The sequence below is a fragment of the Aspergillus tubingensis genome (genome assembly GCF_013340325.1).
Source record: "Aspergillus tubingensis WU-2223L DNA, scaffold_6, whole genome shotgun sequence".
Lineage (NCBI taxonomy): Eukaryota > Fungi > Ascomycota > Eurotiomycetes > Eurotiales > Aspergillaceae > Aspergillus > Aspergillus tubingensis.
Window position 1 is genome coordinate 2,313,645 of NW_023336280.1, and position 15,320 is coordinate 2,328,964.

The following is a 15,320-nucleotide window of genomic DNA, read 5'->3' on the forward strand; positions in this document are numbered from 1 at the left end:
TCTTTGACAATAGCAATCATCTCTTCGAAATAGCGGTGTATTGTGCAGAGAAAGAGGGCACTTCAGTGATTGGGTCGGTCATTCTGGAGAAAAAGAAAAAAGAGCGCAGCTGAACTCGTTCTGAAGTGCGCAAGGGACCAGCTGATGCGTGGGACGTAGTCAATCGCCCTTATCGGTGATCATATTTCTTTTGCTCTTGAATAGAGCCCCATATTTGAGATTAGATTTAATCCTCGGAATAAATGATCTTAGCGACAACAAGTAATCAGATACCACGTGAAACCTAATCTCTTATCTATAATAATGGCGAGGAATGAATAGAAAACATCACCACCTCAGGCTCATACGCACCCGCCTCCACGCACTGGCGCAGAATTCACCAGGAGGAGCATTGAGCTTGATCGGGTGCCCAATAATCAGTCAGACGCATGTCTTATTTGTCATTTATGTAAGACTGTATTGGTTGCGGATTTATTATACTTTGGAAAGAGCGGTGGGTTGGCGGGCATTGCGAGTTCATACAGGCGTCATGCCTGCCAGCTCGGCAAGGGAGTGAATACTGACCGAGAACGATGGATATGAGCAAATACTCTGTGATTGCTTAGTGGGAAATATCTTATAAAGCTTCATGCACCCTGCCACAAAAACCAGTCCAAAGAGCCAAGTATCCTGCACCATCAGAATCGCTTTCCCTTCTTTACTCTACGACATGGCATCCAGCGATACTGCTAGCAATTCTCCGGGCTGGACAACCGTCGACCCGCATGAATTCCGCGAGAGTTCAGAAGATCAATGGACTCACGAGGCTCCTCCTCTCATCGCCATTGTCGGAATGGCTGCACGGCTGCCTGGTGGCATTTCATCCCCCGAAGACTTTTGGCAATTCATGATTGACAAGAGATGCGCATCCGCTCCAGTTCCTGCGGGGAGATACAATGTGGACGCCTTCCACGGGACTCCTGGCGTGGATACACAATCGGTAATTGCCAAGCACGGCTTTTTTCTTGACGGCGACTATCTGGGAAAAGTTGATACTTCCTTTTTCCATAACAATCGATACGAGCATGGGTTTGTAGACCCCCAACAGACTATTCTATCGGAAGTGGTTTGGGAGTGCATGGAGAGCGGCGGACAAGTCAATTGGCAAGGCAAGGAAATTGGATGTTTTGTAGGCACCTTTGGGGAGGACTGGCTAGATCTCACAGCGAAGGACACCCAAAACCTGAACCCGCTCCACGTCGTAGGAACTGGGGACTATGCGGTATCCAACAGAGTATCATTCGAATACGACCTCAAGGGCCCGTGCATGACTTGTCGAACTGCTTGCTCATCCTCGCTTGTGGCTCTCCACGAGGCATGTCAGGCAATTGCTCTCGGCGACTGCCCTTCAGCGATAGTTGGAGGTTCCAGCCTGATTTTCACTCCCACAATGACGACCAATATGTCACAGGCCGGGGCATTGTCTCCTGACGGGATCTGTAAAACATTCGATGCGGAAGCCAACGGTTACGCCAGAGCGGAGGGAGTATGCGCCTTGTATATAAAGAAGCTAGACGATGCCATCCGTGACAAAGATCCAGTCCGTGGCGTCATACGAGCGGTTGCGACAAATTTTGATGGCCGAACAAACCACATCACGGTCCCATCATCGGCCGGACAAGAGGCGCTGATCCGGAAGGCCTACCGAAAGGCCCATCTCGAAAATCTTGCAGAGACCGCATTTGTTGAATGTCACGGCACGGCCACCCGGGTGGGGGATGTCGTTGAAACCACTGCCGTGGCCGATGCCTTCGGACGCCATCCCATGATTATCGGAGGGGTAAGCTTGTAACGAACCTGCGAATGACCAGTTGTTAATATTACATTGCAGGTGAAATCGAACATTGGTCACACCGAGGGCGCAGCGGGTCTCGCAGGCCTGATTAAAGCAGTGCTTGCTCTGGAGCACAGACAAATTCCTCCCAACGTCAACTTTTCGACACCAAATCCAAACAGTACGATTCCTTCTATTTGGTTGCACTATATTTAGTTGCTTACCCCCATTAGTTCCGTTTGACGAAGCAGGTTTGACGGTACCTGTTGATATTCTCCCCTGGCCAGCCGACCGCAAAGAACGAGTCAGTGTCAATTGCTTCGGGGTTGGTGGTACCAATGCCCATGTAGGTCACCTTACGCACCTGGAAGGAACCAAAGGCTCACAGAATAGGTCATTGTGGATTCAGCCGCATCGATGATGCCCCCAAAGGCAATAGCGGCATTGGGGACGAACAACAATAGTCTGCGACTCTTGCCATTGTCAGCTAGTGGCCCTAAGTCCCTTGATCAGCGGGCGATGGACATAAAAGAATACATTTCCCGTCATCGTGAGGCAGTGCCCGATCTGGCTTATACCCTCTATGCAAAGCGAGAGCATCTTCGTCACAGGGCATTCGCAGTTACCGGTGGAGAAGTTTCACTTGATTCTATTGAATTCACCAAAGCCGACAATACAAAGAATGGATCAAAAATCGTGACATTTGCATTCCCTGGCCAGGGAGCTCAGTGGGCAGGAATGGGTGCGGAGTTGATGAAAAACTTTACGTCCTTCAGGAAGGACGTAGAATACATGGACCGGGTACTGCAGAGTCTGCCCAACGCACCCACGTGGAGGATGCACGGTATAGGCCCCAATGTTCCGAAATTTGCGTGGCGGTTCCACTGACGATTGAGAGCGCCATCCTGAAGAGGAGTTGGTTAAAATAGACCCCGAGAGTGACATTAACCGACCCGATATAGCACAGCCTCTGTGCACTGCGGTTCAGATTAGTTTGGTAAATCTTCTCAAATCATGGGGAATCACCCCAGACAAAGTCATAGGCCATTCCAGTGGAGAGTTCGCAGCGGCCTATGCAGCCAACGCCTTGTCCATGGCTACGGCAATCATATTGGCCCATACTCGCGGGATAATTGCCAATATGGCTCCCGAGGGAGGCATGCTCGCAGTGGGGGTTGGCAGAGACAGTATCAGTCAATATCTGGGCGACGCAGTGGAATTGGCATGCGAAAATAGCCCGAACAGCGTCACCCTTGCTGGGAGCCGTGATCAGCTGGAATGTGTGGCAACTCGAATCCAAAATGAACAGCCGGACACTCTTTTGAAAATGCTACCGGTTGAGCGGGCGTATCACTCCGGTGAGTCATATAAAACATACGCAGTCAGCTTCCCTGCTAAATGGGCTTCCAGGATTTATGGCTTCCGTGGGTGCCGAGTACGAAGAGCTCTCACGGCATCACCTAGTCAGCCATCCCGAGGAAATGACCCCAATGTACTCAACGGTAACTGGAACAGTAATCACAAAGCCTAGTGAGCTTGATGCGGCGTATTGGCGACGAAGCTTGGAATCTCCCGTCTTATTCTCCTCTGCTTTTCAGAACTTAGCCACATCCACGCAGAGCAAACACCAGGTCGTGATAGAGATAGGGTCTAACTCAGCACTCCGGGGGCCAATCCAGCAAATACTCCGCTCGGTCAGCATGAGCTTTACATACTGTGCGACAATGAGAAGCAACGAAAGTAACCTGTCTCGCATCCTCTCTGTCGCTGGAACAGCTTATGTCAACCACCTACCTGTTGATCTTCTCGCTGTCAATGGTGGGTATCAGGGCGAAATACTCACTGACCTTCCTCCCTACCCATGGCAGCGCGAAGAAATCCCCTGGGCGGAAACTCGCATCAGTAAACAATGGCGCCTGCGCCAATTCCCCCGTCATGAGCTTCTCGGAGCGCGATGCCTGGAATCCAATGACTTCGAGCCTGCATGGCGAAATATCCTGAAGGGTGAGGAGGTTCCCTGGATTAACCACCATCGCATGATGGGCCTTGTCGTATTTCCAGCCGTTGGATACGTGGCATTGGCATCGGAAGCCATACGCCAAATAACTGGCCAAACTACCTGCACAATAGAGCAAGTTCTGCTCATGGAAGCCCTCGTTCGAGATGAGGATGAAATTGAAATAATGACAACGCTACGAAAGATGACATTGAATGCTACTATGGACTCGGACTGGTATGAGTTCACGGTATGTTCTTACAATGGTCAAGGATGGACTAAGCATTGCTCTGGGAAGGTGAGAGGAGGCACAGACCAGCCCCTTCCGTCTAAAAAGATTTCAGAGCCATTCACCAGACATATTTCATCGTACCAATGGTACCGCAGATGCGAGAAAAAAGGCCTTGAATATGGGTCCCGGTTCGAAGGACTGCAGGATATTACTGCAAGTCCACTAACGAATGCAGCTCGTGGGCGGGTGGAGGATGACCGCGAACTCCATGACAGCTATTACGCAATACACCCAACAATTGTGGATCAGTGTCTTCAAGTAATGCTGGTTGCCAGTGACAAGGGGGTCTCGCACTATCCTGACAAGGCGGGCATGCCGTTGTATATCGACCGGGTGTACCTGGCCCCAGGAAGCAGCTCAATGCTCGTCGAGGCGACGACGACTGATTCAACAAAAGAAAGTCTAAGTGGATACTTCAAAGTAGTTTCTGAGTCAACGGGTGACGTCGTTCTAGAAATGAAGGGACTGCGCTTATTGCCTATACCGGAAGCTGGCCAAGAAACGAAAGGATCGAAGTTTGCAACACATATCCAATGGAAGCCGGATATTAGGTTCCTGCCGGCGGCCCAACAAGTACCATCGCCCATTGACATAAGCCAACAGAAGACTCAATCTCTGGCCATAGCCGGATTTCTCTTAATATTCGAGATGATAGATGCTCTGGGATCTCAGACTTCGCTACCCTCTCACTTGGAGAATTACAGAAAACTCAGTATGGACATAGGCAGGAAAGTATTCCAGGGGGAATATGACCATATTCCAGGTGTCAAGCAGATTAAGAACATGGATAAGGATCAACGCAAGGCCCTGTTCAAATCCTTGCAGGGCCAATATCCCGATGCTAGGGTTGAACGATGCTATAACGACGCTTGGGCGTATGCCAGTGAGCATCCGGACCAGCTGATAAGCGGAAGCATCTTTCAAGACACCTCGCTCTTAGAGACCATCAGGGGGATTGTTGAGTGGGGCCTTGAGCTTTACGACTGGAACAGATTCCTTGGTCCTCTTGCCCACGCGAATCCTCATCTGCGCGTCTTGGAGGTTGGAGCTGGGGCTGGTTCGGCAACAGCCACAATCCTGAAAAGCTTGACTACTGATCACGGTGATCGTCTCTTTAGTCAATTTACGGTAACCGACAGCGTACCTGGGCTGGTCAAGCAATTGGAAGAGCGTTTTGAAAGTGCACCAAAAGTGGAGTACAAAACACTGGATATCTCAAAGAGGGTGACAGACCAGGGCTTCACAGAGAATTGTTACGATCTAGTGATTGCGTGCAATGTCCTATATGAGACACCTGTTCTTATCGAGTCATTGACGCAGATCCGCTCTCTACTTGTGCCTGGGGGGCGGTTGCTCTTGTACGAGCCCTGCTCCGAAATCCCACATGTTGATGCCATCATGGGGATTCTTCCAGGCTATTGGTTGGGCATGGGCGACTACCGGGGGGACAAGCCTCACGTTTCTGTGGAGCGCTGGGAAGAGGAATTTTGCCGGGCAGGTTTTTCTGGGCTCGACGGTGTCCGTTACAATGCACCGGCACCACTCCACTGGCAGGCACTGATGCTAACAACAAACCCCGAGATAGAACCTCCACGCGAATCTATCAACCTGCTTTGCAGATCAGAGACAAGGTCTCACTCTTGGATACAGAGTCTGGCGGGTTGCCTGTCCTCCGAAGGATATGATGTGTGTTGGTGCACTTTTGGAGAAGAGCTCCCCACTGAAGATGTTATCGCACTACTCGATTTTGAAAGCCCATTCCTAGATGACATGTCCCAATCTACCTACAATACAATTCAGGGCTGGATGTCCTCAGTGAAGCGTCTCCTCTGGGTGACTCATTCGATGCAGATGGAATGCAAGGACCCTCGGTTTTGCCTCATCCTGGGCCTCATGCGCACATTGCGGTGTGAGTTGAATGTCGATATTGGCACGTGTGAGATTGACTCATTTGACGAGACCGCAACTCCTATGGTGATTCAAGCGTACAAGCAGCTGGGTAAGCCAATTCCGGGACAGTCAGTCCGCGATTTCGAGTTCATACTATATCGGGGCGCAGGCCACACCGGTCGTGCAGCCCTCACCAAGGTCGTAGATCACCTCCATGCCACAGAAAATCCAAGTTCGTATCTGTTAGATATCCAAACTATCGGAGATTTGAGCTCTCTTGGATGGAAACCCATTCCTAGGGAAGAGGTCGGTCCACAAGACGTCGAAGTCAAGGCCAGTTATTTGGCGCTCAACTTCAAAGACCTTATGATGTCTCTGGGTGTTGTGGAACGAACTAAAACAATGGATTTCTGCTTCGAGGGAAGCGGTTTTGTGACTCGCGTGGGATCAGAGGTGACAACACTCCGAGTCGGTGATCCAGTCGTCGTTTTTGACCCGCAACCGACGAAGACCCTGGCAGTCTTTCCGGCTGATCGGGTGATCCCCGCTCCCAAGCGTCTCACGTTGGCAGAAGCTGCCGCCACTCCAAGTGCTTATTTGACGGCTATATATACACTGATAGGTATTGGAAAGCTGCAGAAGGATCAGTCTGTCTTGATTCATTCCGCGTGTGGTGCAGTCGGACTGGCGGCAGTGCATATCTGCCAGAGCATCGGCGCCGAGGTATGTCAACACATTTACCCCCCGTATGCTATGCTTTAATAATAAGGGAATAGGTGTTTGCTTCGGTTGGTAGCGACGAGAAAGTCGAGTATCTGATGAAGACATTTGGGATTCCACGCTCGCACATCTTCGATTCACATAGTGTTTCATTTCTCTCTGGGATCATGCGGGAAACCAATAGCAGGGGCGTCGATCTGGTGCTCAATTCACTAGCTGGGGAGCTTCTGCGAGCGTCATGGAAATGTGTTGCTCAATTCGGCAAATTGCTCGAGATTGGGAAAAGAGACATCTTGGGTCATGGCATGCTGGACCTGAATGGCTTTCAAGGGTGTCGTTCATACTGTGGCTTCGACTTGTATAGTGTGGCCTATGACGATGCTGCAACAGCGAGGTGGTATGTTGTACCTGCTCAATACTCAAAGTGTTCCAGAAACTAAATATCTTACCAGGGCCCTTGAAACAGCTATCAAGAAGTTAGATGAAACAGCGCACCGACCTCTGCACACACTTTTCCAAGTGGACCAGGTTGAAGAAGCCATGCGACAGATGCAGAAGGGGCAGCACATTGGAAAATTCGTGCTTGAAATGCCTGACTATGAGAGCAAATATCCATTACTTCCCGCACAGGCCCGGTTCAGTTTCTCGCCGACGTCCTCGTACCTGCTTGTTGGTGGCTTGAGAGGCATTGGCCGGGCTGTCGTCCGATGGATGGTGGAGCATGGAGCTCGCGACTTCGTATTCCTTTCTCGATCTGCCGGATCCCGCGAAGAGGATCAGTTGTTTGCTCAAGAGCTTGAAAGTCAAGGATGCCGCGTGGTGATGGTGGCCGGAAGTGTAACAGATGCGGACACCGTTCAGCGCGCTATTCAAAACAACGGACGTCTAATCTCCGGTGTTATTCAGATGTCAGCTGTCCTGAAGGTAACCAGAGCTATCCCAAACCCAACAGATTGTAGAGTGTTAAATCAGTACGCAGGATCAACTATTCGACAAGATGTCATACGAAGAGTGGACCACAAGTCTAGCAACCAAGGTCCAAGGGACTTGGAACCTTCACAGTGCTCTTAAGAACCGATCCCTAGATTTCTTCATTGTATTCAGCTCCGCAGTCAGCATGATTGGAAACCCGGGGCAGGCCAATTACGCCGCTGCGAATTCCTTCTTAGATGGGTTTGTTCAGTATCGTCGAGGACTAGGCCTACCTGCTTCGCTAGTCAGTCTTGGGCCAGTCGATGAAATGGGTCTTATGTCACAACAGCCGGAGCTTCTGTCTAAAGCACGTCAAGCATCCCACCACATGATGGGGGAAGGAGATGTGCTGAAGGCATTCCAGCTGGCTCTCCTCTCGGCAACAGATGGTTTGTCCCCCACGCGTCCGGCAATAGTGGTCTCTGGACTTTCTCCGGCCGTTATGACGGGTGATCCATGGCTCCAACAGGATGCGCGGTTTTCCACTCTTCCAACAGGGGCCGACGCATCAACCACCGGGGATATCGACGACGAGCAATTGCAGCGGCAACTTCTGTCGTTTCGAGACGACCCCACACCCCTAATTGACGGCTCATGTGAGGCCTTAATCATCGAAAAGCTCGGCGAGCAGATCGCTACGCATAATGGGTTGACCGAGGAGATGGGCCTAGACCAATACGGTAGTCTTGAGGTAGATTCCCTGATGGGTTTGCAGATTAAACATTGGCTGCGCCGTAAGGTGGAGGTAGAGGTCCCGCTCGGGGACATCATCAAGGCGAGAACGGTTGGCAACATCGCCAAGTTGGTTACAGAGACTCTTCGTACAAGATATGGGGCGAAGGAGGAAGATGGCGCCACGGCTTAGGGAGCCCGCCGAAGATGAAGTATATGTGAGACTCGGATGAGAATTTTCGTATCATAATGAGTGTAAACGAAAAAGAGCAAACTGACTAAGTTCATGAGGATAGTGCAACTACTTAGCCCATGAGCCCATCTACACTCAGAAATCTTGTGGTCTAGAGAATAATAACTTAATGCTAGGCCTGTCCATGGTGTTTTGATGGAGATCACCGACGCTCGTATAAGATAATCCCGCTCTTAATTGACCTACTCCCTCTAGCTTTGCACTCTGCGTGCCTATCGTTCGTGGAGTCGAGTTTGCTTTTTACAATTAGAAATTAGAGCCAGTCTTTCTAAACCACCTGATTAGAACGGCGAGAGAAAAGGGATGGGACATGGGAGGGAAGAGGGAGAGAGAATGGAGGAAAAAAGAGGGGGGGGGGGGGGGGGGGGGGGGGTTTATAGTCTTTCCAATTACTAGATTGGGAAAGACCCAGCTAAGAAGGTCTAGAAAGAAGCATATACCTTGAAGGCCTCGAACAAATCGCCAACCCTCAGAAACTTAACAACCAGTAAATGTACCGGGACCTCAAGATCGGTCTCTAAATCAAATTCGGGGATTGGATATCTACATGCGTTCATTCATCAGACGAAACATCAGAAGAGGACTCTTCCGAATCTTTCGCAACCATCAACTCCATCCGTTCAAACACCCTGATCACGTTCTTCTTCTTTGCCTTTACAGCCAAGTCCCGTGCCGTTCGACCACGATCATCTGGTAAATCCCCGGCTGCTCCGTGACCCAAAAGGAAGTAAACATCCTCCGCTAGCCCGGCCTCTGCTGCCATATGAAGAGCAGTCTGGCCGAACATGTCTCTTGCATGAACATCCGCCCCCCGATTGACCAATAACCTCATAACGTTGTTTTCTGACCCCACGGCCTTATGGAGTGGTGTTCGTTGATAATCATCGCGCATGCTGACGTCCGCTCCATTATGCAGCATATACTCAACCATCTTTCGACGACCCCGTTGCACTGCTTTATGCAGTGGAGTTTCACCCGAGAAGTTAGTAATATTGATGTCGGGAGATTTCTCCAGAAAGAGCTCAAAGAGACCCCTGCGACCACTGGCTGCCGCAAAGTGTAGTGGTGTATCCCCGTTACCATCCTGTGCTTCGGCATCAGCGCCAGCATCCAGGAGCATGTCCATAATGATATCGTGCTGATGTAGTACGGCGCGATGCAGAGCCGTCATGCCGTCCTTCGCGGTGGCTTCTAACATTATTCCATGCTCTAGTGCGAGCTCGGCCAGCTCGACATCGCCGGCTGCTGCTGCAAGATCCAGGATCGTCTTCCCAGAGGCGTCCTGTGAGTTAATGTCCGCGCCTCTATCAAGCAGCAGCTCGAGCATCCGTCTGCCCCTTTTCGTTCGGTCAAAGAGCACCAATGAGATCAGTAACGACAGACCCGGTTCTCCAGCCGGAGCATTAATGTTCGCCCCCTTCTTTATCAAATACTTGACCACATCGAAGTGGCCCCGACGGCCAGCCTGGTACAAAGGCGTGCCACATTGCTCGTACTTTTCTCCCGAGGAAGGCTGTATCTCCATATCTGCTCCATATCGAACTAGCAGCCGGACGATATTCAATTGCCCAGACATTGCAGCCCACCACAGCGCAGAACGACCACCGTCATCAACTGCATTGAGGTCTACTCTTCGAGACGCATTTAACAACCGCACTACCTCCTCGGATCCCTTTTCGATTGCCCAAAATAACGGAGGCCTCCCGTCTCCGTCCTTCACATCAGGGTCAGCATTAGCCCTAAGCAGCATCTGCATGATGACCTCGTCTCCCGCTTCCACTGCGCATGATAGTGGTGCTCTTCCTTCTGGACTCTTCACGTCGGGATCTGCTTTTGCCTTCAGCAGCATCTGCACGATTATTTCGTTACCCTCTTCGACGGCGCATGACAACGGTGCTTGTCCTTCTGGATTCTTCTCATTGGGGTCGGCTCCTGCTTTCAGCAGCAATTGCACCATGGTTTCATTTCCTGCTTCGACAGCGCACGATAGGGGCGCTTTCCCTTCCGAGCTCTTAAGATTAGGATCCGCTTTCGCTTCCAGAAGCAACTGCACAATGACTTCATTATCAGCCTGCACCGCCGACAACAACGGCGGACACCCATTCGAAGCGACAGCATTGGGATCAGCCCCGGCCTTCAATAGCATTTCAGCAATATCAGAATTGCCTTTCTCTACCGCAGTCGACAACGGGATCATGCCGCCCTCATCTTTCACATTAGGATCTGCCCCCGCTTGCAGCAGTATATTCAGGATTGATGCACTCTCTCTTTCGACCGCATATGCCAATGGTGTCTTCCCTTGAGAGTCCGAAGCATGGCAGTCCACCCCGACACCAAGCAATCGAGCCACAACGCTCTCGTGGCCGCCCTCCGCAGCTGCACATATTGCTGACTGGCCACGCTTAGCGTCCTTTATGTTCGGGTCCACAGCGCCAGTGCCCAGGAGCAATTGGAGGACCTTGTCGTGGCCCTCGGCGGCGGCCCAGAAGAATGGCGTCCGACCTAGTTCATCCTTGCAGTCCAGAGTCACGCCAGGGGTACCTAAGAGCAGCGTGACAATGGTATCATACCCTTTGCTAGCGGCAAGGAACAAGGCAACCTCTAGTTTGTCTTTGGGGCCAGGTGGGGACTCGGTTTCGGCCATGATAGCGCGCACAATTGCAGATTTCGAGATGAGTAAATGGAAGGGAGATTAAGTCGGGTTGGTTATTGTTAACAGCAGAAAGATTTCCTAAGCTTCACGACCTTATGACATATTTCATTACAAACAAGCCTTTTTACCTGCCCACAGCACTGTGTATCTGATCGACGAGAGAAAATACACGAAGAAATGTGCGAATAGGGCGAACAGACAGACAGACAATCAGGCAGAACAATCAATGTGCCTTACCGCCGATTTAATAGTCTAGCACTATCGAGGGGCAAAAGAAAAGGCGAACGAAACCCACTCACTCCAATCGTTCACCCACTTAAACCATGTATGTACCCACTCAGGTACCCGACCAAGGGTATGTACTGGGGTACACAGTGTGTGCACTGTGCAAAGAAGTCCGATAAGGAAGCAAAAGAGAGAAGCAGCACATAATAGATACGAGAAAAAAAACCCGTGGGCTATCCGACAATTATCAACAAAGACATTACGCTCCTTTCTTCCAGATTCCCTCCCCATCTTCTCTCTCCCACCCCAAAAAGCAACCTCACGGCGTAGCACAAACCACATATGCCACGTGTATACGATCCACTGGGTCTCCGATTCGAAAATTGGCCACCACCTAACAGCGACATTCCCTGCTCTTACTTACAAACCGGGGTTGTGTGGAAACTGCATTTGTCCATCATACTATTACTATTATCATTACCATTATGGCTGACTGGCTGGCTAGGATCGGGGGTGGAAGAGAAGAGAAGGGAGGGGGTTGGGAAGTGGGTATTGGATTGGATTGGTACTTTTGAAGTTCCTTCCCGTACTCCAGCCGCTTGATTTGCTGGGGAGGGTCCAAAGTTGGGCTGGGTTGGGTTGGGTTGCCGGTTACTCCGCGTTGGCGTTGCATGGAAGAAACTAGACTAGCTCGGTCATCATTATTCGGGAAGGAGGTTTCGTGTTTGTTGTGTTACGGTGCGACTGCTTTTGTGCTCTGGTATTGATTGTATGATGAAATTGGTCTGGTATGTCATAGGTCTGGTCTCTTAGCTTTATGTGGGTTGGTCTTCATGTAGTATAATAGTCCGGGGACCCCTCCTGGGCATTGGAGGGGCGCTTGCATTTGCATGGTGTGGTTCGGGTATGTCGAATTCTCCTAGTGCCACGATTGTTTCCCAATTTAAAGTGATATATTATATTGTAACATTTTCATTCCGGATGACGAACCCGATGGAAACAATATTTTCAGCATTGGGGCTGTACCGAATAATTCGGTAAGAAGGTTGTCGACGGCATCTTGTTTGTGCGATTTCGAATGCAACATTATCTACGAGAACCAAGACGATGCTGCTTTTCCCAGTATTGAGCAAGTCGTTTGATAGTGCAAAATTGAGGCAGTCAAAAGAGATTGATGGGGCAAATAAATCGGAATTGAAGGGATCATAAGTATATACGATCATATGCATACAACGCAACGCCCATGCTATGCAACTTTCATCATTGAACCAATCCGCAAACGCCGCGCCCGCGCTGTGGCCAAGATCATATATAAGAAAATGCTGTCAGAAGGGACCTACTTTGTGGTTGCAGCCAAATTGGTAACAGCGAGCAATGGAATGTCAAGAGAAGAATTCCGGTCCTTCATCAGAATCTTCAGGCTTGCTGATGAGCACCGGTGTAGACGCCCTCAAAGTCCAAGCCGTCCAGCATTCCGTTGACTCGATCAATCTCTCGGGTGAGATCTTCGATGTTCATAGCAAGACTGCTAACCTCATCGAATTTGCGGCGTCTGTTGGCATCCGCAATCATTTCTGATACGAAGAACTTCTGCTCTTCCAGTACGATCAGCCGCTCCCGAAGGGACTTCTCTTCGGCTTCCAGTGCGGAAACCGCGCTGCTGGTATCACTAGCGAGACTGGCATTGCTGCCGCTAGCAGCAAGATTGCCGTATTTGATCGACGCAAGAGCGGATCCCTGCCGTCGAGGGCCACCGAGTGAACCGTTGCTAGGGCTAGGGCTAGCGGGGGAGCTTGTGGAGTTAGACAGTCCCCCGTTGGGAGATGCATGCTTGAGGACTCTGGGTAAGGATTTGAGAGGGAGCATGTGAAGGTGGAGGAAATTGCTGGCTTGTTGGTATATAGCCTTCTGTAGTCGCTGTTGGGTTGGGGAGTCTGTTTGCATATCGCGGACTCGGCGAGCAGCAACGTCATATTGGGCAAACGAATCCGTTAATCGTTTACGAACTTTTGATGCTTCTGCAATCTGCGCAGAGGATGGAGGCCGCCTAGGATCTCTGTGAGAGTGATTGGTTGTCAGTGGTCGCTGGATCCTATTGTGCGCTCATGAGCAAAGAATTACATACTGCAAGGCCCCTAGTATCTTTTGAAACTTAGGGAGCAAAATCCGAATGCCTCTCTCGAACTGAGTGAGATTTTCATATGCTCGCACAGCTGGCGGCCTCCTCATAATGTCGGCTTCGAAGTCTCGCCGGTCGAATAAGGTCGATCGGCACTCCTTACAGAGTCTAATATCGACGTTAATCACGCCCGTGCGGGGCGACTTCTCTGCTGGTGTTTTTGCAACTATGTCCGGTTAATAACTGAATAATCAAGGTAATTTCCCAGAGCTGACATACGAGGTGAAATGCTCAAAGGGACCTCCGTGGAACACGCAGTTGCTGGATCACCACATACGACTCGCCCGCAAGTCCTGCAGTGGTGTCTTCGGAAGGTGTAGCTGGTAAAGTCTTGCTGGCAAAACGGACACCGGGAAACACTAGAGTCATCCTGCCAACTCACTATTGTTTGCTCAAGGGCTTTTCGTTGATCACCCTGCCATGAGATTGACCACAATTTATTCGTGCTCGATTGAATCTGCTCCGCAGGCAAACTTGCAAGCAGCTGCGTGAGTCGTGTCAAGCGTTTCTCCAAGCGAGAAACTTCCAGCAAGTCCTTGTCGACTGTCTGCTTCCTCATCGCTTTGAACTCACTCATGCGGTCTCTTACCAGCCCTGGAAGAGAATTAACCTCATGCCCATTATTGTTTGCTAAGTAGAAAAGAGGCCTTACCACTGTGGTCGTTGTACCCCTCCCTCGACTTGTAGCAAGTTTCACAAACCCTGCACCAGAGTCCTCTGACGGGTTCATGTTGGGCCGACCTGGATAGCTTCATCTGATACATGGTATGATCCTCACAAAATAGTTTTCCGCATTTGCGACAATTGACACAACCATTTGTAGCATTGAGTCGCTTTCCACACGACGGTTCCAAGCACACATCGTAAAGGGTGCGACCTTGCCAGTGATCCCTCGTTATAACGTCGTCCGGGTCGAGTGCTCTCGGAGGTTCAGGCGGATGCGCCGGGAGAGGCCCAGGGGGCCGACTTGGACCCGCAAAAGGATGTATATTCTCATTGGACTCGAACACGTCCAAGCCTTTGAGCTTTTGGTTTAAGACTGCAAGTGGTTGGAATCGCTTGGCTTTATCCATCTGGGTTTTGAACCAGTCTTTGACTTCATCTTGCCGATCGTCTTCCAGGTTCTGGTGGACGTCATCGAGGTGTCTGAAAATCGTGTTAATCGCACGTACAAACGGAAACAAATATCGCGAGCGTCAAGCGAGGTACCTATTCAATTGCAACAGTGTCACCTGTTGCTTCTGTCAGTATGTCTGGTGGTGATAGGAACGGAATCCCGATAAGAGACTTGTGTAGGACAGGTCATACCATCTCCTCACTGCAGATCGGACAGGCTAACTGAGCTCCGGCAGCTGCCGGAGCAGCAGGGATGGAGGCAGAACCATTTTCGAGGGAAATGCGCGACGTGAGATCCTGAGCTTCGGAGGAAACCTGGGATGCGGAGGCTTGTGAATTCAGGGAAACGCTGCTGGCGGACGGTGATAAGGTAAGGTGTCTTGGATTGCTGGGCTGCGGAGACGGGATTAATGCCGATGGAGAACGAGCGTTCGCGGGGCCAAGAACACGACCTCCACCCAGCGTCCTCCGGGGCATGATGACTGGAATTTAAGAGAGCATGAGAATCGGAATCCCACAAGGGGTCACAGACCGTAGGA

The 15,320-nt window shown here is 50.7% G+C and overlaps 3 protein-coding genes across 3 annotated transcripts; 1 reads left to right on the forward strand and 2 right to left on the reverse strand.

The window, feature by feature from the left end:
- Positions 1-709: 709 nt before the first annotated feature.
- AtWU_04539 (fatty acid synthase S-acetyltransferase) lies at positions 710-8,548 on the forward strand (the record flags this gene model as incomplete). The annotated part of the gene is made up of 9 exons (XM_035499650.1): positions 710-1,819; positions 1,871-1,994; positions 2,047-2,159; positions 2,207-2,657; positions 2,710-3,171; positions 3,224-6,714; positions 6,768-7,108; positions 7,164-7,635; positions 7,691-8,548. 9 exons carry the CDS (start codon positions 710-712, stop codon positions 8,546-8,548), a joined length of 7,422 nt encoding a protein of 2,473 aa, XP_035355543.1.
- Positions 8,549-9,161: 613 nt separating this feature from the next.
- Positions 9,162-11,252, reverse strand: AtWU_04540 (ankyrin repeat domain-containing protein; the record flags this gene model as incomplete). The annotated part of the gene is made up of 1 exon (XM_035499651.1): positions 9,162-11,252. The coding sequence occupies one exon, from the start codon at positions 11,250-11,252 to the stop codon at positions 9,162-9,164; it is 2,091 nt and encodes a 696-aa protein (XP_035355544.1).
- A 1,650-nt stretch (positions 11,253-12,902) lies between these two features.
- AtWU_04541 (putative vacuolar segregation protein (Pep7)) lies at positions 12,903-15,258 on the reverse strand (the record flags this gene model as incomplete). The annotated part of the gene is made up of 6 exons (XM_035499652.1): positions 12,903-13,542; positions 13,612-13,831; positions 13,885-14,259; positions 14,318-14,811; positions 14,875-14,897; positions 14,974-15,258. The coding sequence occupies 6 exons, from the start codon at positions 15,256-15,258 to the stop codon at positions 12,903-12,905; spliced, it is 2,037 nt and encodes a 678-aa protein (XP_035355545.1).
- Between the last annotated feature and the right edge of the window lie 62 nt (positions 15,259-15,320).